The sequence below is a fragment of the Theropithecus gelada genome, chromosome 10 (assembly GCF_003255815.1).
Source record: "Theropithecus gelada isolate Dixy chromosome 10, Tgel_1.0, whole genome shotgun sequence".
NCBI classification, from domain to species: domain Eukaryota; kingdom Metazoa; phylum Chordata; class Mammalia; order Primates; family Cercopithecidae; genus Theropithecus; species Theropithecus gelada.
The window spans coordinates 12,729,626-12,755,847 of NC_037678.1; the positions used below are offsets into that span (position 1 = coordinate 12,729,626).

General features: G+C 51.2%; 1 protein-coding gene across 4 annotated transcripts in view; it reads left to right on the forward strand.

Annotated features, from left to right (window-relative positions):
* Nucleotides 1–15,661, forward strand: part of ANKRD54 (ankyrin repeat domain 54) — a 25,929-nt gene extending 10,268 nt beyond the window's left edge. For 2 of the 4 annotated variants that reach the window (XM_025398916.1, XM_025398917.1), the window contains exons 3-8: nt 8,350–8,443; nt 12,446–12,517; nt 13,311–13,358; nt 13,437–13,561; nt 13,773–13,880; nt 14,512–15,661. In XM_025398916.1, coding sequence (XP_025254701.1) covers nt 8,350–8,443; nt 12,446–12,517; nt 13,311–13,358; nt 13,437–13,561; nt 13,773–13,880; nt 14,512–14,586 — 522 coding nt within the window. In that variant the 3' untranslated portion in view covers nt 14,587–15,661. Of the gene's footprint in view, nt 1–8,344; nt 8,444–12,445; nt 12,518–13,310; nt 13,359–13,436; nt 13,562–13,772; nt 13,881–14,511 lie in introns of all 4 variants that reach the window. The other 2 variants (XM_025398915.1, XM_025398913.1) reach the window with 2 other exon arrangements.
* Nucleotides 15,662–26,222: the final 10,561 nt, after the last annotated feature.

Below are 26,222 nucleotides of genomic sequence, written 5' to 3' on the forward strand. Positions count from 1 at the left end.
TTTTTTTTTTTTTTTTTTTTTTTTTTTTTTTGAGACGGAGTCTCGCTGTGTCACCCAGGCTGGAGTGCAGTGGCGCGATCTCGGCTCACTGCAAGCTCCGCCTCCCGGGTTTATGCCATTCTCCTGCCTCAGCCTCCGAGTAGCTGGGACTACAGGCGCCCGCCACCACGCCCGGCTAGTTTTTTGTATTTTTAGTAGAGACGGGGTTTCACCATGTTAGCCAGGATGGTCTCGATCTCCTGACCTCGTGATCCACCCGCCTCGGCCTCCCAAAGTGCTGGGATTACAGGGTTGAGCCACCGCGCCCGGCCCAGGCTCACATATTTATTGCCGGACTGTGCAGTCATCTTGCTGAAGGTAAGTCTAGCTTAGACACTCACTTTCCCCATGCTCCCCTGTCACTTTGAACTTCCTGATGTCATAGCATTTACCACCCTGTGGAATCCTTGATGGTGGAGACCATGTATACTTTTGTATCCCTGGCAGCCAGCATGGTCCTCTGCAAAGAGTAGGCACTCACTTTGGAACTTCTGGTTAATGGGAGTGAATACTCAACTTAGCTGCCACAGCCAGGTGAGGTGGCTCATGCCTGTAATCCCAGCACTTTGGGAGGGTAAGGCAGGAGGATCACTTGAGCTCAGGAGTTCGAGACCAGCCTGGACAACATAGGGAGACCCCCGTCTCTACAAAAAGTAAATGTTGGCGGGGCGTGGTGGCTCACACCTGTAATCCCAGCACTTTGGGAGGCCGAAACGGGCAGATCACGAGGTCAGGAGATCGAGACCATCCTGGCTAACATGGTGTAACCCCGTCTCTACTAAAAATACAAAAAATTCGCTGGGCATGGTGGCGGGCGCCTGTAGTCCCAGCTACTTGGAAGCCTGAGGCAGGAGAATGGTGTGAACCTGGGAGGCAGAGCTTGCAGTAAGTTAACATTGCGCCACTGCACTCCAGCCTGGGCGACACAGCGAGACTCTGTCTCAAAAAAAAAAAAAAGTAAATGTTAAAAAAAAAATTAGCCAGATGTGGTAACTCGCTCCTGTAGTCTCAGCTACTTAGGAGGCTGAAGTGGGAAGATTGCTTGAGTCTGGGAGTTTGAGACTTCAGTGAGCTACGATTTTGCCACTGCACTCCAATCTGGACGACAGAGTGAGACCCTGTCTCAGACCAAAAAAAACAAACAAAAAATCCCCAAAACATTAGCTGCCAGGTGATCATCTACACGGAGCCACCACCTTCAGATGCTCAGTGAGACCTTGTGGTAGTTACAGGTCAGGTGGTTCTCAACTTGTTTAGTTACATGAGCATCTGAAAGGCATGGTGGGGCTCCTAGAAGGACACCACGCTGTCTGGTTTTTGTTGTTCTCCAGTGTTCACTAGTCAATAGTATCAAAGGTACAAGGACACTTTATACAGTAAGAAACTTAATTTTATCCACTGACTTAAAATTCTTTCTGTGAATCAGGAAAAAGTAGTATATTCGTCTTCTATGACTGTTTTAACAAATAACCACAAACTTAGTGGCCTAAAAACCACAAATGTATTATCATACAGTTTCGTGGGTCAAAAGTCCAACATAAGCCTCACCAGGCTGAGACAGAGATGACGGCAGGACTGCATTGCCTTCTGGAGGCTCTAAGGGAGAATCTGTCTCCTGCCTTTTCCAGATTCTACTGGCTGTCCACATTCCTTGGCTGATGGCTGGCCTCTTCCTCCATCTTCAAAGCCAGGAACAGTGGGCTGAGTCCTTCTCACTTTGACCTGTCGCTGGTTCTAGTAGCAGGGACAAGTTGTCTGATTTTAAGAGTTTGTGGTTGGGCACAGTGACTCATGTCTGTAATCCCAGCATGATGGGACCCGAAGCAGGAGGATTGCTTGAGACCAGGAGTTCAAGACCAGCTTGGGCAAAATAGTGAGACCCTGTCTCCACAAAAAAAAAAAATTTTTTTCTTTTTTTGAAATGGAGTCTTGCTCTGTTGCCCAGGCTGGAGTGCAATGGTATGATCTTGGCTCACTGCAACCTCCACATCCGGGTTCAAGCAATTCTCCTGTCTCAGCCTCCTGAGTAGCTGGGACTATAGGCGTGTACCACCAGGCCTGACTAATTTTTGTATTTTTAATAGAGACGGGGTTTCACCATATTGGCCAGGCTGGTCTTGAACTCCTGACCTTGTGATCTGCCCGCTTTGACCTCCCAAAGTGTTGGGGTTACAGGCGTGAGCCACAGTGCCCAGCCTATAAAAAATTTTAAAATTAGCCAAGTATGGTGGCACATACCTGTGGTTCCAGCTACTCGGGTGTCTGAGGTGGGAGGATAGCTTGAGCCTGGGAAGTCAAGGCTATAGTGAGCTCTGTTTGTACCACTGTATGAATGAGCCTGGGCAGCAGAGCGAGACTGTCAAAAAAAAAAAAAAAACAAAAAAAACCTCATAATTAGATTGGAATAATCTAGGATAAGCTCCTTATCTCAAGGTCCTTAGCCTTGGTCAAATCTACAAAGTCCTTTTTGCCATGTAAGTTAACATATGCACAAATTCAGGGAGTAGGGTGTGGACATCTTTGGGAGCCATTATTCTGCTTATCTCAAGTGGAATCATTCTGTTTTGGTGGCAGGATGCTGTGATCAGCAGCTGAAGTGTGAGCATTGGTTGAAGGCCATGGGTTAGGAGAGCCCACTTAGACCAGATGTGGAGAGGGGATTGTTTAGCATAGGGAGCTGAGGTGTTGCACCACAGGTTTTTTTTTTTTTTTGAGACGGAGTCTCGCTCTGTGGCCCAGGCTGGAGTGCAGTGGCCGGATCTCGGTTCACTGCAAGCTCCGCCTCCCGGGTTCACGCCATTCTCCTGCCTCAGCCTCCCGAGTAGCTGGGACTACAGGCGCCCGCCACCTCGCCCGGCTAGTTTTTTGTATTTTTTTAGTAGAGACGGGGTTTCACCGTGTTAGCCAGGATGGGCTCGATCTCCCGACCTCGTGATCCGCCCGTCTCGGCCTCCCAAAGTGCTGGGATTACAGGCTTGAGCCACCGCGCCCGGCCGCACCACAGGTTTTGAGCTGGTTTTCTTGCTCCTGGTGTAGCAGTAGTCAGCAGGCCCGGATGCTGGAGAGTTTTTCAGCTCTCTTCACTTCAGTCTCTTTTTCCATGAACTATAATATGTTGCAGTATTTAAGCAGCAACCCAGACTGCTTTTCAAGAAAATGTAATAAGCATTCTTTTTTTTTAATATGTCTAATGTGTAGCCAGAGAATATTTTAATTATACTCGTATTTCCACAGAAAGTCTAGTTTGTCTTGAATCAGGTGGTTTTATTATTTTGATAGCAATGCTGTAATTTTTCTTTTTTTTTTTTTTTTTTTTTTTTGAGACGGAGTCTCGCTCTGTCACCCAGGCTGGAGTGCAGTGGCCAGATCTCAGCTCACTGCAAGCTCCGCCTCCCGGGTTCCCGCCATTCTCCTGCCTCAGCCTCCCAAGTAGCTGGGACCACAGGCGCTGCCACCTCGCCCGGCTAATTTTTTGTGTTTTTAGTAGAGACGGGGTTTCGCCGTGTTAGCCAGGATGGTCTCGATCTCCTGACCTTGTGATCCACCCGTCTCGGCCTCCCAAAGTGCTGGGATTACAGGCTTGAGCCACCGCGCCCGGCCAATGCTGTAATTTTTCATTCAGAGCCTCTTAGATTGACAGGTCCCTGCAGGACTCTGATGATGAAACACTGTAGGATTAGCATCTTTGCTCTTCACTTTGATGGTTAGCATTTTGTGTTCCCTCTGTGAATGTTTGTTTGGTTTTTGTATAGTTTATTTTATTTTATTTTATTTTGAGATGGAGTCTCCCTCTGTCGCCCAGGCTGGAGTGCCGTGGCGCGATCTCTGTTCACTGCAAGCTCTGCCTCCCAAGTTCATGCCATTCTCCTGCCTCAGTCTCCTGAGTAACTGGGACTACAGGTGCCTGCCACCATGCCCAGCTAATTTTTTGTATTTTTAGTAGAGACAGGTTTTCACTGTGTTAGCCAGGATGGTCTTGATTTCCTGACCTCGTGATCACACCTGTAATCCCAATACTTTGGGAGGCTGAGGCAGAAGGATGACTTCAGTCTAGGAGTTCGAGACTACGCTGTGCACCGTATAGAGATTTTATCTCTACAGGGCCAGGTGCGGTGGCTCACACCTGTAATCCCAGAACTTTGGGGGGCCGAGGCGGGTGGATCAGGAGGTCAGGAGTTCGAGATCAGCCTGGCCAATATGGTGAAACTCCGTCTCTACTAAAAATACAAAAAAAATTAGCTGGGTGTAGTGGTGCGTGCCTGTAGTCCCAGCTACTTGGGAGGCTGAGGCAGAAGAATCATTGAACCCGGGAGGGGGAGGTTGCAATGAGCCGAGATCGCACCACTGCACTCCAGCCTGGGCAACAGAGCGAGACTCTTGTCTCAAAAAAAAAAAAAAAAAACAAGATATTTTATCTCTACAAAAAATCAAAAAAATTAGCCAGGCATGATGATATGCACCTGTAGTTCCAGCTACTTAGGCTGAGATGGGAGGATTGCTTGAGCACAGAAGGTCAAGGCTGCAGTGTGCTATGATCGTGCCATTGCATTCCAGCCAGGGTGACACAGCATGACCCTGTTTTAAAAAGTAAAAATAACAAAATAACAAAAACATTAAAAAAAAAAAGTGTTGTGGAAATTAGAGAAATATATAAGAAAAACATCGATGTCCGCAAAGGAACTAATCTGTTAATATTTTGCTGAATATCCTTCAAGGCTTTTTTTCCTATACACTGGAATTTTCTTTATGGGCTAACTTGCCAACTGCTATATACACATGTTGTAGCCTGCATAATTTTTTGTGTATTACAAACATTTTTTCGGGCCAGGTGCGGTGGCTTACACTTGTAATCCCAGCACTTTGGGAGGCTGAAGTGAGCGGATCACCTGAGGTCAGGAGTTCAAGACCAGCCTGACCAATATGGTGAAACCCCATCTCTACTAAAAATACAAAAATTAGCTGGGCATGGTGGCAGGCGCCTGTAATCCCAGCTACTTGGGAGGCTGAGACATGAGAATTGCTTGAATCTGGGAGGCAGAGGTTGCAATGAGCTGAGACCCACCACTGCCCTCCAGCCTGGGCAACAGAGCGAGACTTCATCTCAAAAAACAAATAAATATTTTTTATAGTCTTCGTAACCTTTTTTTTGGTAGAGATGAGGTCTCACTATGTTGTCCAGGCTGGTCTTGAACTCCTAGGCTCAAGTGATTCACCCACCTCGGCCTCCCAAAGTGCTGGGATTACCCGTTTTGTTGTTGTTGTTGTTTTGTTTTGTTTTTGTTTGTTTGGAGACAGAGTTTTGCTCTTATTGCCCAGGCTGGAGTACAATGGGGCGATCTCGGCTCACTGCAACCTCTGCCTCCCAGGTTCAAGCGATTCTCCTGCCTCAGCCTCCCAAGTAGCTGGGATTACAGGCATGTACCACCACACCCAGCTAATTTTGTATTTTTGGTAGAGAAGGGGTTTCTCCATGTTGGTCAGGCTGGTCTTGACCTCCCAACCTCAGGTGGTCTGCCCGCCTCAGCCTCCCAAAGTGCTGGGATTACAAGCGTGAACCACTGTGCCCAGCCCCGTGGTTTTTTGTTTTGTTTTGAGATGGAGTCTGGCTCTGTCACCCAAGATAGAGTGCAGTGGTGCGATCTTGGCTCACTGCAGCCTGTGCCTCGCTGGCTCAAGCGATTCTACTGCCTCAGTCTCCCCAGTAGCTGGGATTACAGGTGTCCACCACCACACCTGGCTAATGTTTGTACTTTTAGTAGAAACGGGGTTTTGCCATGTTGCCAAGGCTGGTCTCAAACTCCTGACCCAAGGTGATAGACCCATCTCAGCCTCCCAAAGTGCTGGGATTACAAGCATGAGCCACCGTGCCCAGACTCTCATCAGCTTTTTCTTGCCATTTTTATTCATTTATTCAGCCAGTCTGCATCATTAGTGAAACATATTACTTGTATGACACTATGTTTGACACCAAGGTTATAAAGATAAAACAAGGCCAGGCACGGTGGCTCACGCCTGTAATCCCAGCACTTTGGGAGGCTGAGGTGGGCGGATCATGAGGTCAGGAGATCGAGACCATCCTGGCTAACACGGTGAAACCCTGTCTGTACTAAAAATACAAAAAATTAGCCGGGCGTGGTGGCGGGCACCTGTAGTCCCAGCTACTCCGGAGGCTGAGGCAGGAGAATGGCGTGAACCTGGGAGGCGGAGCTTGCAGTGAGCCGAGATCGCACCACTGCACTCCAGCCTGGGCGACAGAGCAAGACTCCGTCTCAAAAAAAAAAAAAAAAGAAAAAAAGATAAAACAAGAAATATACAGTATAGGCCTGGCACAGTGACGCTTGCCTGTATTCCCAGCATTTTGGGAGGCTGAGGCGGGCAGATCTCTTAAGGTCAGGAGGTCCAGACCAGCTTGGCCAACATGGTGAAAACCTGTCTTTACTAAAAACACAAAAATCAGCTGGACATGGTGGCATGTGCCTGTATTCACAGCTACTTAGGAGGCTGAGGCAGAAGAATCACTTGAACCTGGGAGGTGGAGGGTGCAGTGAGCCGAAATCGTGTCGCTGCAGTCCAGCCTGGGCAACAAAATGAGACTCCACCTCAAAACAAAAAGTACAGTATAGTTGGAGAGGAAGGATGTAATGTGATATTATTTCCAAAAACATGCGCACACACACAAAAGTAAAGTTAGTGTTTAATTGAAGAGGTGTAAATTTTGGACCCAGAAAAACATGGGTTTATATTCCAGCTTTGCCTCCTGTTATCTGGGTTAATGTAACTTACATCCTTTGTAATGTCTTTGACCCGACGTGTCCTGGTCTGTAAAATGCACTTGACACCATGCTGGGTCATTGAGGGGTTCAGCATTCAGGTACCTAATGCCTGACTGGTGCTCATTGTATGGTAACAATTCCCCTAAAATAGCACAAGATGTTAATAGTAGAGGAAGAGGATGAACAGGTCACTAAGTGGGTATGGAAGTGGGAGGGGCTGACTCAGCTTCAGGAGACAGCTGGATTCCTGGAGAGGAAGCTGTTGGGACTTCATCTGAAAGGACTCAAGTCCTTGAGAGGTTTGCTGGGTGAAAGAGACTAAAACATCTGCTCTAAAATGGCATTTGGCAGCAATTTTCTCCATTTTAGCTGGACATGTACATTAGTACATAATGCGTCACATTTATAGTGCCTCCCTACTTTTCAAAGAAGGAATTTCATATCCATTATTTTCATCACAGCAGCTCTGGAAATTAGCAGGGCAGATATTTCCATTTGCTGGTGAACTGGGACCCAAATCTAGGCCTTTGTACTCCCAAGTCAGTCTTTCCACTGCCCCATGCTGTTGGCAATGTACTCCTTTTTCATCCTTTTTTCCTCTATATAATTTCAAATGACCTGGTTTTAAGCTCAGAGGTTCATTTTTCTGCTTGTTCAAGTCTGCTGTTGAAGCTATTATATGTTTTATTTCATCCATTGACTTCTTTAGCTACAGGATTTCTGTTTATTTGCTTTTTTTCTTTCTTTCTTTTTTTTTTTTTGAGACAGGATCTTACTCTGTCACCTAGGCTAGAGTGCAGTGGCACATTCTCGGCTTATTGCAACCTCCTCCTCCTAGGTTCAAGCGATTCTCCTGCCTCAGCTACCCAAGTAGCTGGGATTACAGGCGCCTGCCATTATGTCCGGCCAATTTTTGGATTTTTTCAGTGGGGACAGGGTTTTACCATGTTGGCCAGGCTGGTCTTGAACTCCTGACCTCAGGTGATCCACCTGCGTCAGCCTCCCAAAGTGCTGGGATTACAGGCATGAGCCATTGCGCCCAGCCTGTGGATACTTTTACTCAGAGTTATCTCCATGAGATTCACCCATGAATACTACCTGTATCAGTACAGTCTTCCTTCAGCATCCTCGGAGGATGGCTGCCTGCTGGGAACAAAGCATAGGCCAATAGCTTGGGCAGCTGTTTGCAGCCAGAATGGATGTGTATCCAAGCTGAGGTCAAGGGAGGGGGGCCACTCTCTATGCTAGGGATTCTTGTGACTCTAAAATTTCTGACCCTGAGGGCCTAGAACCTCCTATGTATCACTAGGCGTGTAGTTTGAGCACACAGAATCCATGGCCCTCAGTTATGCCCTCAGATGAACAAGTCGCTTGTTCCCATGGGACCAGCATCCAGGAACGGCTGCTTTCCTATGCATTGTCGATGTCTTGTCTAGAGGTACCCCTGAGCCTCCCTCTCCATCCCTCGAGTCTGCAGCTTAGCTAACATCGCCGCTTTCTCCCCCTTTCTCCCTCTGTCTTGGTGGTGTCAGTGCAGCAGCTGCTGGAAGATGGCGCGGATCCCTGTGCAGCTGATGACAAGGGCCGCACAGCTCTACACTTTGCCTCCTGCAATGGCAATGACCAGATTGGTGAGTCCTAGGGAGGGAGGAGGGAGTGGGGCTGGGCAAGTAGTATCTCTGCACAGGCCTTCGGGGAGATGCTGCTGTCTGCTCAGCCTTGGGATGCTCAGTTGTCCTGGATATAAGGAAGATTTGGCACTGCAGTGCCCTGCCCTTCTCCCTCCATTAGCCTGTGGAACTGGCACTGCTAGACTGGGGCAGGGTAAACCTGGGGGAGATGATATGATTGACTGAGGGTGAAGGGATGTCTCCAACTAAGAGACCACTGGAGAGTCCAGGGCCCAGGCCTTTAAGACATTCAGGTAACATTTACTCAGTGCCAACCACAGCAGCAGGACAGCTTTTCTTGTCTTTTTTTTTTTTTTTTTTTTTGAGATGGAGTCTTGCTCTGTCGCCCAGGCTGGAGTGCAATGGCACAGTCTCGGATCACTGCTACCTCCGCCTCCTGGGATCAAGTGATTCACCTGCCTCGGCCTCCTGAGTAGCTGGGATTATAGGTGCCTGCCACCACATGTTATTTATTTATTTATTTTTTTGAGACAGAGTCTCCCTCTGTCGCCCAGACTGGAGTGCAGTGGCGCGTTATCAGATATCAGCTCACTGCAAGCTCTGCCTCCCGGGTTCACACCATTCTCCTACCTCAGCCTCCTGAGTAGCTGGGACTATAGGCACCTGCCACCATGCCCGGATAATTTTTTGTATGTTTTTAGTAGAGACGGGGTTTCACTGTATTAGCCGGTATAGTCTCGATCTACTGACTTCATGATCTGCCCGCCTCAGCCTCCCAGAGTGCTGGGATTATAAGCGTGAGCGACCGCACCCGGCCACACCTGGTTAATTTTTTGTATTTTTTAGTAGAGATGGGGTTTCACCATGTTGACTAGGCTGGTCTTGAACTCCTGACTTCGTGATCCACCCGCCTTGGCCTCCCAAAGTGCTGGGATCACAGGCATGAGCCACTGAGCCGGCCTGTGCATACTTTTACTCAAAGTTATCTCCATGAGATTCACCCATGAATACTGCCTATATCAATACAGTGTTCCCTCAGTATCCTCAGGGAATTGGTTCCAGGACCCCACTCAGATACCAAACTCCATGGATGCTCAAGTCCCTTAAAGTTGGCGCTCCATATCCTCGGGTTCTGAGTCCAGGGTTCATTGAATCTGTGTACACAGAACTCACAGTTAGGGAGGGGGGTGGACTGTAGTTTGTACTGTCTTATGCTGGTTTGCATTTCATTGTGATACACCCCGTTTATCCATTCTACTGTTGATAGACATTTGTGGTGTTTCCAGGTTTTAGCTTTATGAGTAGAGCATTGTGAACATTCTTGCATATGTGATTTGTGGCTGTAAGCACTCATGTATCCTCTATAAACCTAGGAATGGCATTGTTGGGTCACTAGGTTACACATGTAGTTAGCTTTGGTAGGTGCTACTAAACCTTTTCCCAAAGGGGATGTACTGACACACTCCCACTCCCCACCAGCAGTGTAAGAGAGTTCCACCTTTCCCCACGTCCCTGCCAGTGCTTGCTGTTGTCTCTCTTTAATCTTAGCCCTTTTGGTGTCTCATAGTGGTTTAATTTGCATTTCCCTGATGGCCAGTAATGTTGAGTGCCTCTTCATGTGTTCATTGGCTTTTTTTTTTTTTTTTTTTTTTTTTGAGATGGAGTCTTGCCTGTCGCCCATGCTGGAGTGCAGTGGCGTGATCTCAGCTCACTGCAACCTCCACCTCCCGGGTTCGAGTAATTCTCCTGCCTCAGCCTCCCGTGTAGCTGGGACTACAGGCACGCATCACCACACCCAGTAAATGTTTTTATTTTTAGTAGAGACGGGGTTTCACCATGTTGGCCAGGCTGGTCACAAACTCCTGACCTCAGGAGATCCGCCTGTCTCGGCCTCCCAAAGTACTGGGATTACAGGCGTGAGCCACCACGCCAGGTCCATTTGTTTTTTTTCTAACTTTAAGTTCTAAGATGCATGTGCAGAACATGCAGGTTTGTTACATAGATATACATGTGCCATGGTGGTTTGCTGCACCCATCAACCTGTCATCTAGGTTTTAAGCCCCTCATGCATTAGGTATTTGTCCTAATGCTCTCCCTCCCCTTGGCCCTCACCCCCTGACAGGCCCCGGTATGTGATGTTCCCCTCCCTGTGTCCAATTATTGACCATTTTTACATCCTCTTTTATGAATTATATGTTCAAATCTGCTGTCCATTTTTTTAAAAACAAGGTTTCTGTCTTTTTTTGAGACAAAGTCTCACTCTGTCATCCAGGCTTACGTGCAGTGGCATGATCACTGCCCACTGCAGCCTCAATCTCCTAGGCTCAAACAATCCTCCAGCCTCAGCCTCCCAAGTAGCTGGGATTACAGGTGCACACCACCACGCCCAGCTAATTTTTTTTTTTTTTTTTTCTGGAGATGGAGTCTCTCTCTGTTGCCCAGGCTGGAATGCAGTGGTGCTATCTTGGCTCACTGCAAGCTCCGCCTCCCGGGTTCACGCCATTCTCCTGCCTCAGCCTCCCGAGTAGCTGGGACTACAGGCGCCTGCCACCACACCCGGCTAATTTTTTGTATTTTGTTTAGTAGAGACGGGGTTTCACCGTGTTAGCCAGGATGATCTTGATCTTCTGACCTCGTGATCCGCCCACCTTGGCCTCCCAAAGTGCTGCGATTACAGGCGTGAGCCACTGTGCCCGGCCCCTACTTTTATTTATTTATTTATTTATTTGAGACAGAGTCTCACTCTGTTGCCCAGGCTAGAGGGCAGTGGTGCAATCTCGGCTCACTGCAAGCTCTGCTTCCCAGGTTCAAGCTATTTTCCCACCTCAGCCTCCTGAGTAGCTGGGATTACAGGTGCACGCTACCACACTCAGCTAATTTTTTATTTTTAGTAGAGACGGGATTTCCCCATGTTGGCCAGGCTGGTCTCGAACTCCTGACCTCAGATGACCCGGCTGCCTTGGCCTCCCGAAGTTCTGGGATTACAGGCATGAGCCACCATGCCCGGCCATGTTCTTAATTTTAATGAATCCAATTTATCAATATTTCTTTTCTTTTTTTTTTTGAGACAGGGTCTGGCTCTGTTGCCTAGGCTGGAGTGCATGGCACATCTTGGCTGACTGCAACCTCCGCCTCCTGGGCTCAAGCCGCCCTCCCACCTCAACCTTCCAAGTAGCTGGCACTACAGGTCTGTCACCACTATGCCCAGCTAATTTTTGTATTTTTAGTATAGAGAAAGGGTTTCTCCATGTATCCCAGGCTGGTCTTGAACTTCTGAGCTCAAATGATCCACCTGCCTCAGCATTCCAAAGTGCTGGGATTACAAGCCTGAGCTCCCATGCCTGGCCTTTTCTTTCTTATGGTTAGTATTTTTGTGACCTATTTAAGAAATCTTTGCCTGCCCAAGATGTTCATGTTCTTCCAGAAGCCTGACTGTTTTAGCTTTCACACTTAGGTCTATGGTCCCTTTTGAATTAGTTTGTGTATACGGTGTGAGGCTCAGCCTGACCTCCCTGTATGATGTCTGGGAGCCAAGCTACCTGCCTATGCATCCCTCTGGGTATTGGTAGACCCTGATGGTAATACAGCCACCCCTGAGGTGACCCCAAGAGTGCCAGGAGGGAGAGGTTATCCATGGAGCTCAGCATCGTTTATTGACTTAATTCCCCCCATGGTGCTTGGCTGTGGGAGAAGCAGAAAATGCCCTGGAGAGCCTTCACCAGGAGCAGCTGCTATTGGAAGAACTTTACTTAACCCTTCAAGTCTCATTCCTACACCTGCATAGGCCAAGAGGCCCTCCCCAAATCCTCAGTTCCTGGCCCTCAAGGCCTTGCACATGAACTCTGGTAAGTGAGTGAGTGAGTGAATGAATGAAGTAACATAGCCATCCATGCTTGCATTCCGTGCCCCCTACTCTGAGCCAGTCTCTCTAGCGAGGTTAGGGGTTCAGGGTCCAGGCAATGGAAGCCTCTGACAGCTCCTCTTGGGTTTGCCTGTCTCCAGTGCAGCTGCTCCTAGACCACGGTGCTGATCCTAACCAGCGAGATGGGCTGGGGAACACGCCACTGCACCTGGGTAAGCATGTCAGAAGTCACTAAGACCACTCATTTGCAGCAAAGAAAGGCTCTTTAGATGAAGAGCCTGGGGCCCTGCATGCTCCCAGCAGTATCTGTGAGTGTCAGGGAAGATCCTAGGCCTGCACTCCCAGAGCTGCCCTCCCCGGCAGCCTGTGTCCCGTGGGTCATTTAGCAGTTGGCTGTGCCCTCGACAGAGCCAATTTAGCAACCTAGGCTAGCCCAGCAGCACTCAGCACTGTGACTCACAGTGAGGCAGATCCCATCTCCAGGCCTCAGTTTCCTCTGCTGTACAGGGAGGGAGTTGAACTTGGCTGCCGAGTCCTACCCAGCTGTTGCCTTGGCGATACCTTCTCAATAGGCATAACTTGGCACAGGCATCTGGGAGACACAGCCCTGCTCCCTCCAGTGGCCACACAGAGCCAGGCTCTGGTGGTCCTGGATTCTTTTTTTTTTTTTTTTTTTTTTTTTTTTTGAGACGGAGTCTTGCTCTGTCGCCCAGGCTGGAGTGCAGTGGCCGGATCTCAGCTCACTGCAAGCTCTGCCTCCCAGGTTCACGCGATTCTCCTGCCTCAGCCTCCCGAGTAGCTGGGACTATAGGCGCCCGCCACCTCGCCCGGCTAGTTTTTTGTATTTTTTAGTAGACATGGGGTTTCACCGTGTTAGCCAGGATGGTCTCAATCTCCTGACCTCGTGATCCGCCCATCTCGGCCTCCCAAAGTGCTGGGATTACAGGCTTGAGCCACCACGCCCGGCCAGTCCTGGATTCTTAAGTCTCTGTTCTTCTTCCTCAGCGGCCTGTACCAACCATGTCCCTGTCATCACCACACTGCTACGAGGAGGTATGTGGTTTCTTCCCCTCTCTGTCCTCTCTCTCCCCCACTCACCTCCAGAATGCTCACCTTAGCTGGTACCTGCAGGGGCCCGTGTGGACGCCCTGGACCGAGCTGGCCGCACACCCCTGCACCTGGCCAAGTCGAAGCTGAACATCCTGCAGGAGGGCCATGCCCAGTGCCTGGAGGCTGTGCGGCTGGAGGTGAAGCAGGTGAGTACCCCTCCTGTGTGGAGCCCACGGCACCACGGCAGCACTGGACAGATGCTGCCTTAACCACAGACACACCTGCCTCTGGCCCCAGAGCTCCTGGGTGTTCACACTGACCCCAGTTGGCGCCTGCTCCACTGTGCTTTCTGGAAGCAGCATCAGCCTCTCTGCCTCCCTGGGAACCCAGGCAGCTCAGCTCACCCTCTTGTTCCAGATCATCCATATGCTGAGGGAGTATCTGGAGCGTCTAGGGCAACATGAGCAGCGAGAACGCCTGGACGACCTCTGCACCCGTCTGCAGATGACCAGTACCAAAGAGCAGGTGAGCTGCAGCCACAGGCCCAGACCCAGGGCCTGGCAGGAACCTCAGGGCCAGTCCACCCTGCTCCGATGCCACCAGACACTCGTATCAGAAAGAGGCTGTGAGCTGGGACCAGCTGCAGAGGCTAACACCTGTAATCCCAACACTGTGGGAGGCTGAAGTGGGAGGATCACTTGAGGCCAGGAGTTCAAGGCTGCAGTGAGCTGTGATTGCCACTGAACTCCAGCCTGAGTGACAAAGCAAGGCCCTATCAGAACATGTGGAAAAAGGCAAAAATTATAAAAACAAACAAGCAACAACAACAACAAAAAAAAACAGAACAAGGCCCTGTCTCCAAAAAAAAAGTGGGGGAAAGAGACTGTGATTGTGGGGTTGCAGGCTTCAAAGCCTTCGTTCACTTCCTTTGAAGTTGCCAGTGGCTAGTGTATGTTCATGGCACTGCCCTCTAGGACAGCCCTAGGCCACCTGGTATCAAAGATTAACCCTTGGTCAGCTGCTGCATAGTCAGAAGCCACCACACACCCTGGGAGGAGAGACCGTGCCTGTGTTCTGTGCCTGTGGGATTGTGGAAGAGACCCGGGAGCCTGGCACACCCCATGTCCCATAACAGAGCCTCTGTCCCGTCCTGCAGGTGGATGAGGTGACTGACCTCCTGGCCAGCTTCACCTCCCTCAGTCTGCAGATGCAGAGCATGGAGAAGAGGTAGCAAGAGAGGCTCCCTGCCTTCCTGTCACTGCCCCACCCTGCCCCACTGCTGTCTCAGTACCAAGAAAAAGCCCAGCAGCATCTGGGACTTGGAGCTGCACATGTCTGGTGAGGACCTTGCCCTCACCCACAGATGCCATGGGGCAGAGATGCTCTTTCCACGGCCTCAGAGCCACTCCCAGCCACAGTCTCCAGCATCTCTGTGGACAGGGATCACAGCTCCCAGCTTCTTCCAGTTCCCGCAGCACCAGACCAGCCTCTGCAGCTGCACTTCAGCTCCGCAGACCTGCACTGTCCCAGCAGACCTCACTTGCCCCATGGCCTTCATGGCGCCTTCCAGGCCTCAAACCCTTCTCTGCGTTCCATCCTGGCCACAGGCTTGTTGCAGTCAGCAGGTGTGGGCTTAGGCGGGTACCCTGTGGCCATGGGGACTGCGTGGGGCCCTTAGTTGGTTCTGTGCCTCTCACCAGCACTTAGACACGTCACCAGACTTTCAAGGAGATACTGCAGTGAGTTTCTCTGGTTGGAAGGGGAGGGATAGTGAGTCCTAGACCTTAAAAATACAAGGTTAAGAGGGATCCCAAAGCAAAAAATCCCAACCCTTTTCCTCCCAGTCATTGAAACACCAAAACTATTATACCGGAGGGTGTAATGGTTTTGCAGTCTGGTTGTGGTAGGGGCCCCCAAGATACCTATGTCCTAATCCCAGGAACCTGTCAAAATTACCTTATATGGCCAAAGGGGCTTTGCAGATGTAATGAAGTTAAGGATCTTTGGTCGGGAAGATTGTCCCGGCTTGTCCAGGCAGGCTTGATGTCCTCATCTGGGTCCATATAAGAGCAGAGCAGGTGACGGGAGAGCAGGTGGGAGGTGTAGTGATGGAGCAGGAAACTGGAGTTGAGGGGAGCTCAAGCCGCGGAGTCCAGGCCACCTCAGAGCCAGGAAACACATTCTCCCACAGAGCCCTGCAAGGCCCCAGCCCTGCTCCCACCTGGACTGGCTCAGTGAGGCTGATTTTAGAATTCTGGCTGATTTTAGAACTCTTAAGGGAATAAATTTGTGTTGTTTTAAGTCACTAAGTGTGTGGTAATTTATTGCAGCAGCAACCAGAAACTAGTATTGTAATGAAGCCCCAAAACTCACCTTGAGGTTTTCAGTCCTGTCAGCAGCCCCCCCGCAGCCCGCCGCAGGAGCACCAGTCCTTCGCTGTGGGCCATGGACAGGCAGAAGGAAGCGTGCCCTCATGGCAGAGGCCTGCTCAGGGGAAATCCAGGAGAAGGCACTGCTGGGCCTGCCCCTGTGCCAAGGCTGCTGATGGCGACTTTCTCCAGGTGATCAGTCTGTGTCCCGCCTGGCTCTGCCCTACTCTCCCCTTCACCAAGTTGGAATCCTTGGCTGCCTTTCACAGGAGGAGAGTGTGTTCCCAATCCCAGATCTGCTCAGGTATGGCTCAGATCTGCAGTGAACTTATAGAACCAGGCCCTGGAGGAAAAAAGGGTCTGTCTGTGGGTATGAGATGGAGGGTAGGCCTGTCCCCAGGACCCTGCGAGAGGGAAGCCCAGTGCCCCACCAGGTTGGCAGGGCTGGGGAAGGGAAAGTGTCATGGCCCCAAGCCTGAAGAGAGGTGGCAGAGGGGGCTGTAGGGAGTGCCTGTGGAACTCAAGCCGCTGCCTGAGGGAGGTAAGGGAGAACTGCACCCCAGTCACATGGGTGGCAGAGGTGCGGTTCTGGGGCAGCTTTTCACTCACTTCCTGCCATGTTACTGTGATCCCCTCCAGGTGAGCCTGCCCACTGTCTGGGCCCAGGGTTGCCGTTGTACCCAAACACAGCTCCCTATGGCCATGGTCCCAGGAGTGGGGCAGAGCAGGGAGGAGTCCAGGACAGAGAGGCAGGGGCAGGAGGGAGCGGGCCTCAAACTCCAGGAAGGCGGCTTTCTCATGGGTCCTGCTTGCTGGGCCTCTCCTCTCTCACCCCGGGCTGATCACCTGGGGAAGCCTAGGCAGGCTGCTTGGTATTTGCAGAGCTGAGAGCTGGGGCATGCTGGGACTGTGAAATGGCCCTGAGATGACCCACAGTCCTCAGCTGGGAAGCAAGGCCTGTGTCTCCTGCAGCATCCTCCATCCCTGGAGCCATGGATCCAGGAGAACTGGCCCTGGCGGAGGTGAAGAGTATATTGTTGACTCCCTTCCTGGCCACGTAGACAGTGAACCAAAGGCTTGACTGAGGTGGCTTATAGGTCAGTCATCAAACACTTGCCAGACAGCCATGTAGACAGCCAATCTAATCTGCCTCACCCCATTTCCAGCCAGGATATTTCCTGTAACCCCAATTGTGTCTGAAGAGCCAGCCAGATAAAGTCGGCCCCAGACACTGGAGTGAGTCAGAAAACACCCAAGTGGTCCCTGAGCTGGCTGGACTGGGCAGGATAGAGAGCTCAGTGGTCCCTGAGCTGGCCATGGGCCAGGGCAGGATAGAGAGCTCAGCTGAGGTTGTCCTTGCAGGGATGAGTTCTGCTGGTTGCTGGCTGCTCTGGGAATTACTGAAGAGTCAGGGAGGTGGGGAGGAAGGCTTAGGAAATGGCAGGAAGAAGAAACTCACATTTGTTTTTTTGTTTTTTTTTTTTTTTTGTTTTTTTTTTTTTTTTTTTTTTTTTTTTTTTTTTTTTTTTTTTTTTTTGAGACGGAGTCTCGCTTTGTCACCCAGGCTGGAGTGCAGTGGCGCGATTTCGGCTCACTGCAAGCTCCGCCTCCCGGGTTCACGCCATTCTCCTGCCTCAGCCTCCGAGTAGCTGGGACTACAGGCGCCCGCCACCACGCCCGGCTAGTTTTTTGTATTTTTAGTAGAGACGGGGTTTCACCATGTTAGCCAGGATGGTCTCGATCTCCTGACCTCGTGATCCACCCGCCTCGGCCTCCCAAAGTGCTGGGATTACAGGCTTGAGCCACCGCGCCCGGCCTAGAAACTCACATTTGTTGATTTCACCTTGTGGGTTAAGATCTTTTGCCTTATACTTCGCGTTTTTTTCACGTTAGAAATATTGAGCCGCAGGTTAGAAATATTGGGCCGGGCGTGGTGGCTCATGCCTATAATCCTAACACTTTGGGCGGCCAATGCGGGTGAATCACCTGAGGTCAGGAGTTCGAGACCAGCCTGGCCAACATGGCGAAACCCCATCTCTACCAAAAATACAAAAATTAGCCAGACATGGTGGTGTGTGCCTGTAATCCCAGCTACTCGGGAGGCTGAGGCTGGAGAATTGCTTGAATCCAGGAGGCGGAGGTTGCAGTGAGCCGAGATAGAGCCACTTCACTCCAGCCTGGGCAAAAGAGTGAGACTCCATCTCAAAATAAATAAATAAATACAAGTAAAGAAAGAAGTATTGACTTATTGACATAGTGCTTGCTATGTGCTAAGCAGTGTTCTAGGTGGGAGGACAGCAGGGAACGAAAGGACAAACTCCCTGCCCTTGCCCACTTGGCAAACAGTGGGAAGTGCTTGGAGAGAAATACAGATCGTCACAACCATCCTGTAAGATATGTGGCCTCAGCCAGGCGCAGTAGCTCACACCTGTAATCCCAGCACTTTGGGAGGCCGAGGCAGGTGGATCACTTGAGTCCAGGAGTTTGAGACCAGCCTGGCCAATATGGTGAAACCCTGTCTCTACTAAAAATACAAAAATTAGCTGGCTATGATGGCAGGTGCATGTAATCCCAGCTACTTGGGAAGCTGAGACAGGAAAATCGCTTAAACCTGGGAGGCGGAGGTTGCAGTGAACTGAGATCAGGCCACTGTACTCCAGCCTGGGTGACAGAGCCAGACTCTATCTCAAAAAAAAAAAAAAAAAAGTGACTTTGTTGCTGCCTTTTGTAGGTGAGGAAACAGGGTCACCCAGCCAAGCGGCTGGAGCTGGAACCTGGATCTACCCCCAAAGTTCATGCTGTTTCTACCATTCCCGAAATTTAGAACCTTCTCCCAACTAGTTTCCTAAAACAGAGGGCAACATCTCTTGAGCCCCTACTATGTGCTAGCAGGGACTTTATTCAAGCCCTTTGATTTAGTGTTTGGAAGAAAGTGTTAGGTAGCCCGTGTTATTTATTGCTCTCCTTTCCTATCTTAGAGATGCAGGAAATTGAGGCTGAGAGAAAGAAAGTAACTTGCTTGAGGCCACGCAGCTGGTAAGTGGGGCCCAGCCCAGGTCTAGCATCCTCTTTGCCAGGTTTCCAAAGTCCAATGTCCCCACTGCTCCTGGGACACAGTTGGTAGAAACCGATGGGCCTTACCAAGTGAATGCCTTGGTCTCTGACAAGCAGGGCATTCCCAGGGACAGGGAACGTCTTGAGCACCAAGATATGCACCTGGTCACCTGAGGAAAGAGAAGGGACTATAAAGGGGGATGGGGTTGAGCTGGGTGTGGAGTGGTCCTTGAGGTCTTGGTGAGTGGGTAGGGGGAGCAGCATGAGCCAGGCCTCAGGAAAGGAGGATAACCAGGAGATGGCCTGGAAAAAGTACTGGATCCGGGAGGGTTCGAACCTGGCCAGAGAGGGAGGTGGGACAGGCTGGGAAGTCTCGAGGTCTGAAGATTGGCCGTGGCATGCAGAAACCAGGTAAAGTGGCAGTTACCTGCACCCTGGGGCCAGATGCATCCTTAGCCCAGAGCAGGCACCAAGGTTTCTGGCTCTGGGTGTGCCTTCAGTCTGGGAAAAAGCTCCTACCCCCACCAGGGCCACCTGCTCCCCAGACTACTTCAGATGCTGAGCCCACGTTGAGGCAGGAAGCTAGAATGAAACCTAGGGTAATCACGACAAAGTCCCTGCTTCCCTCCAACTGTGGGGCCGAAGGGAAATGACAGCCGAACTCCCATGCTGGCTCTCAAGTGAACACTGAGCCCTCAGTGCCCACAGGAAGATTCGATCAGCATACTTTCCACATGGGGAAACAGGCTCAGAGAAGTGCAAGAGCCCTGCCCGATGCCCCAGACCAGGGCTCCAGGCCCACAGTGTTTCCTTGTCCCTGTGCCCAGAGGGCAGCAGCTGGCTTTGGAAGCCCAGGAGGATGGCCCGTATCCACAGATGCACTTGGCAGCGAAGCGCACCCTGAGGGACAGAGGCAGTTGAGTCACGCCTTCTCCACTGGGTTGTGAGGGCGTCAAAAGAGACAAGGATCTGCCTGAGAAAACCAGTGAGACATTTCATGAAGCTGGTGGCAGACAGTGAGCAACTGGGGAAGTTTCCCTCTGGGAGGATCCGCAGTGCCTGGAATGACACCTGGCTCAGACAGAGCTCAGCTGAGCAAATCACTGAGGCATGGAGAGGTCAGGGCTGCCAAGCGCAGTAGTCTGAATTCAAAGCCAACAGCATGGCTCCAGAGTCTCTGCCTTAGCCCCTGCATCAGCCGCCTCTCAGAGTTGCTCTTGAGGCTCATCAGATGCCCAGGCCAGTGCCCTCCCCTGCACCACAGCCAACCAGGGCCAGGGAAATTTGGGGAGCCTCAGAGCACCCCCGGATATTCCAGCCTAATCCTGGCACCCTGCCCCTCACCACCCTTTCTGCTTCAACCTCACCCCCTACACAGAGCCTGGGCCACTTAACTTGGCACCAAACAGATGCCTCAATAAATCAGAGTCTGATATTCTTGAGCTGGAAGCAATTTTACCCCCTGCTCAGCCTCTCCCTCTGGCCTCATGCCATCTTGTATTCAGCCAGTGGCTCACAAATGAGCCTACGTCAGGGCTGAAGAACTGGTGTTCATGAATAGGAAACCTCAGGGCCATTAATTGGTGTTTATTTCCCTAGATGCACACCTCGAAGTTGACAGATGACGCTGTTCCTGCCAGCCCCAGGCAGAGGAGATTGGTTAACTTGCCTGCTCTCTGCAGGACTGAGTTGCAGCCTTGCCACTGTGGCTGCTAGGTTGGGGTGAGGGGGATGAGGAGGTCACCTTCTTTGCACATTTCAAATTCCTCCCTCCCTCTTAACCAATTCCTTCCTGCCTCGTCTCCCATGGCTTCCATTAAACATCATGGAACCGGCCGGGCGCGGTGGCTCACGCCTGTAATCCCAGCACTTTGGGAGGCTGAGGCGGGTGGATCACAAGGTCAGGAGATCGAGACCATCCTGGTTAACACGGTGAAACCCTGTCTCTACTAAAAATACAAAAAATTAGCCGGGCGTGTTGGCGGGCACCTGTGGTCCCAGCTACTTGGGAGGCAGAGGCAGGAGAATGGCATAAACCCAGGAGGCGGAGCTTGCAGTGAGCCGAGATCGCGCCACTGCACTCCAGCCTGGGTGACAGAGCGAGACACCGTCTCAAAAAAAAAAAAAAAAAAATCATGGAACCAAAATTAGACAAACCTGAGTTAAATCCCAGTTCTGTTTCTGGCTAGCTCTGTGATCTTGGACAAGCTACTTAATCTTCGAGCCTCAGTTTCTCCATCTTCAATCTCTAAAGCTGATGAGGCATAAGTTCCAGACACAGGCCTGAAAGGTGGCACATACTCAGAGTACACCACTACTCTGTGGGCACCCCCACCATGACCCCCAAAACTGCCCCCCTAAGTTGTCCCCGCTGCCACCCCCAAATAGCCCAAGCCAGAAATCCGGGGTGTCATCTGGGACACCTCTCTCCTCCTTACCCTCCAACAGTCACCAAGTCCTAGCAATTGTACCTCCTAAGTGGCTGACCCGTCTGTCCGTGTCTCCCCACCACTTCCAGTGCCTCTATGTCTTTCTCTGGATTCTCGCACCAGCCTCCTGACTGGTCTCTCTGCTCCAGTCTGCACACTCTGTACTTCCTCCCCATGAAAGCTTGCCTGGGCAGCCAGAAAGAGCTCCCTAAAGAGTAAATCTTTTTTTTTTTTTTTTTTTTTTTTTGAGACAGAGTCTTGCTCTGTCGCCCAGGCTGGAATGCAGTGGCACAGTCTTGGCTCACTGCAACCTCTGGGTTCAAGCGATTCTCCTGCCTCAGCCTCCCGAGTAGCTGGGATTACATGTGTGTGCCACCACGCCTGGCTAATTTTTTTTTGTATTTTTAGTAGAGACAGGGATTCAGCATCTTGGCCAGGCTGGTCTTGAACTCCTGACCTCGTGATCCACCTGTCTTGGCCTCCCAATGTGCTGGGATTATAGGAGTGAGCCACTGCGCCAGACCCCCTAAAGACTAAATTTTTTTTTTTTTTTTTTTTGAGACGGAGTCTCGCTTTACCCCCCAGGCTGGCGTGCAGTGGCACGATCTCGGCTCACTGGAAGCTCTGTCTCCCACGTTCATGCCATTCTCCTGTCTCAGCCTCCTGAGTAGCTGGGACTACAGGTGCCCGCCACCACACCTGGCTAACTTTTTGTATTTTTAGTAGAGATGGCGTTTCACTGTGTTAGCCAGGATGGTCTCGATCTCCTGACCTCGTGATCCAGTCAGGCCTCTTCTTAAGAGGTTTGCACAAACAGGAAGGTAAGAAGGTTATAGAATCCAAACTTCCTTCCAGCTAAGAAAAGTGGCTTTCCAGGTCCCCAGGGCTGCCCCAGGCTCAGCCCTGCACTTGGCAGAGGGCTCAGATCAGGAGGGTTCTCTCAGGCCCTGGGGAGCAGTGGCCAGGAGTCACTCAGTCTCCACTCCGACCCCCTTGCCTGCCTTGGGCTCTACTGGACACACAGTTCTCTCCCGAATTATTATTATTATTATGACCATCTGCTCTTCCAAGTGTTTCATTAGCCCTCTGAAGCAAACCTCGGAGCCTCGGGAACCAAGCCCAAGCCCAGCAGCAGGCTATCCCTCTTCCTGCCAAGTCCACGGCAAAAATATCTTCCCAGTCCTAGGCCAGGCCTCGTTGGCTTTCCTCAACAGAGCTCACAGAGCAGCCTCTTTACCGGTCTCCTCACTTCCAAGAAGGACCCAGGGGAACCCACCTGATCTGAGTCCTCTGCCAAGTCTAAGCCTCCTTCTCAGCTTGTACACAGCAGCCCTGGGGGCTTTCTGAACTGCACATCTGATAGGGCCCCTCCTCTCCTGAAAACCTTCAGTGGCTTCACCGTCTGCCTGTAGGATGAAGCTCCTGCCCTCCAGGCTTCCCCTCCCCCAACCTCCCCCTGCTTCAGCTTCAGGAGCCAGTTACTGCCCTGCATGTCCCCTGCCTTGCACAGGCTGTTGCTCCACCTGGCATGCCCCTCCCCCACCTTTCTCCAAGAAAATACATGTCAAATGTCACCTCTGGGCTGGGCGCGGTGGCTTACGCCTGTAATCCCAGCACTTTGGGAGGCCAAGGCGGATGGATTGCCTGAAGTCAGGAGTTCGAGATCAGTCTAGCCAACATGGGGAAACCCACATCTCTACTAAAAAAATACAAAAAAATTAGCTGGGCATGGCGGCATGCGCCTATAATCCCAGCTACTCAGGAGGCTGAGGCAGGAGAATTGCTTGAACCTGGGAGGCGGAAGTTGCAGTGAGCCAAGATTGCACCACTGCACTCCAGCCTGGGTGACAGAGCAAGACTCCATCTCAAAAAGTAAATAAATAAATAAATATATAAATAAAAATTAAAAAGTCACCTCTGGAGGTCCTGCTGGGATTGCCCAGGAGGGCAGGGGCTGCTTCCTCTGTGCCCTTTCAGAATGGCATGTTTCCTGTCTCAGCACTGTCCTTTTTTCTTTTGTGTTTGGCTCTCCATTGAGACTGAGAGCTCCTGGAAGGCAGTGACCATGTTGGACTCACGCCGTCTCTGTTTGATCGCGAAGCCTCACTTAGGACAGGTGCTCAGGGAAGACAGAAGGGGAGGGTCATGTCTTTCCCCTCTGGCCCGTGCGTCCTTATGTATCAAATGTCAGTTACATGCCTACTATGTGCGGGGCTGGGCTGTCCCCATTGGTTGGGGTTCTCCTTTTTTTTTTTTTTTTTTTTTTGAGACAGGGTCTCACTTTGTCACTCAGGCTACTGCAGTCTCGGCTCACTGCAGACTTGACCTCCAGGTTCAAGCAATCCTCCTGCCTCAGAACCCCAAGCAGCTGGGACTACAGATGCACGCCACCACACAACACCTGGCTAGTTTTTTTTTTTTTTTTTTTTGTATTTTTTGTATAGATGGGGTTTTGCATGTTGCCCAGGCTGGTCTCAAACTCCTGGGCTCAAGTGATCTGCCTGCCTCGGCCTCCCAAAGTGCTGGGATTATAGGCATGAGCCGCCACACCTGGCCTGGGGTTCTACTTTGCAGGCACTCTCCGTTAGTGGTGCAGTGAACTTTGTCAGACACTTGAGGGTGTTTTCCTGATGCTGTCAGGGCTGGCTGCCTTGGGAATCACCTGTCAGGCCCACTCCGGAATCCCAGCCCTACCACTCGCTTGCTACTTGACTCTGGCCAAGTTAATTCATGTGCAGGACCCCAGCTCTCTCTTCTGAACATGGAGTTACTATTCCTTGCTTGCCAGGGTTGGTGTGAGGCACAGAGGAGGTGTGAGCAACAGTGATGGTCATACTGTGTGCTGTGGAATGGGTAGATCGCACTCCCTGCCCTCCAGGAGACACCCTCACTGCTGCAGCCTGAGTCACGGTGAGACCCTCCACCGAGGCACGGGAGAAAGAGCACTGGGCACATGGGAAGACGAAGGCCCTGGCCCCAGCCTGTGCTGTGCCATTGAGGCAGCTGCTTCTTGAGGGGGTCTCAGCCTGCTGCTGCCACTCTGCTGGGTCGGTGACAGGTGACAAACAGTGATGGGGACATAGCAGTTGCCTGCTGTCAGGGAGGGGTCTTCCCAGGGTGCCTCAGCAGCCAGAGGTGTGCTGGGGAGACACGGAAGCTGCAGGGTCTCAGGCCTCAGACCAGAAACTAATAACATTAGGGGCATGTGGGAGGGAGGTGGGTGGATCTGAAATCATTGAGACTGATTTATTGGTTAATTATTGGGTTTTTACCACCCCAGACTTCCCCAGCTGTGTGTGGGGATAGGGAGGGAAGGAGCCCCTGGGAGGCTAGCTGGAGGCCACGCATGGCCCAGTTCTCCTGAGCCAGGGGCACCAAATGGAATAACACAAGGCGTTTGGACCAGGGAATGCACCCACGACTTTATGCCCAGGTAAAGCCCGTCTGGACTGGCTGGCCTGAGCTCTGGAACAGAAGTCTGCTAAGGAAGAGGTCTGGGGTTTCCAGGGCACCCAGTCAGGTGTGGGGAGCTACAGTTTTGGAAAAGGATCAGGAAGAACCAAGAGAAACCGTGGAAACTGAGGAGATGCCCCAGAGGTGGAGAAGGAAGAAACTTGAGTAGAAAAAGTTAGACCAGGTGTGGTGACTCATGCCTGTAATCCCAGCACTTTGGGAGGCCAAGGCGGGCGGATCACTTGAGGTCAGGAGTTCAAGACCAGCCTAGCCAACAGGGTGAAACCCCATCTCCACTTAAAAAAAATATATACAAAAATTAGCTGGGCATGGTGGCACACGCCTGTAGTCCCAGCTACTCAGGCAGCTGAGGCAGGAGAGTCGCTTGAACCTGGGAGGCAGAGGTTGTATTGAGCCAAGATTGTGCCACTGCACTGCAGCCTGGACAACACTCTCTCTCTCTCAAAAATAAATAAATAAATAAATAAATAATAATAACAGAAAAACAAAGTTAGACAGCCATGGATTTCCAACCTCTGCCAAACACCGGCGGTGTGGCAAATCACTAAATCTCTATGACCCTTGATTTCTACATCTGTGAAATGGCGCTAAACGGCCGGGCACAGTGGTTCACGCCTGTTCTCCCAGCACTTTGGGAGGCCGAGGTGAGCGGATCACCTGAGGTCAGGAGTTCTAGGCCAGCCTGTCCAAAATGGCGAAACCCCATCTCTACAAAAAATACAAAAATTAGCTTAACCGGGTGTGGTGGTGGGCACCTGTAATCCCAGGTACTCTGGAGGTTGAGGCAGGAGAATTGCTTGAACCCGGGGAACGGAGGTTGCAGTGAGCTGAGATTGCACCACTGTAGTGTAGCCTGGCCACAGAGAAGACTCTCTCTAAAAGATTAAAAAAAAAAAAAAAAGCGAGGGCGGGGGTGGGGGTGCTAATCATATCTATTTGCAAAGCTGTTTTGACAAAAAATGTAGCATGAGGCAAATGGTACCTGCTTAATAAATATTACTTTTAGAGACAAGGTCTTGCTTTGCTGCCTAGGCTGGAATGCAGTGGCGTGATCACAGCTCACTGCAGCCTTGAACTCTTGCCTCAAGCGATCCTCTCGCCTCGACCTCCCAAAGCGCTGAGATTACAGGCATGAGCCAAGAGCCTGGTCTCACTTAAATATTAGCCATTTATTAGCTGTTGATGTTAAGCTACCTAGGACTGCGCTTGGAACCAAGAAGGGGGAGGTTAGGGGGTGGTGGAGGAAGCAAGGCCTAGGTGTCACCCAGTTGGAAGAATGGGCAGAGGGACTGCCAGGCTGGCTATGTGCAGGGTCTGGGGGCTGACCTGCTGAGGGCGGGCTGTGCTGTCCATTGTCACACTCAGGGGTGTCCGCTGGGCTGGTGCTCCATTGTGGAGCGGGGACAAGCCGCTCCACTCAATGCTCCTCAGAGAGCTCGTGGCGTTGCTCCATCCCTGACCCGGTGGCGTCCCGCCCTCGGAGAAGGGGAGTGAGACAGACGGACACAGGCAGAGACAGGCGGCAGGGTTTATTCCGGTCC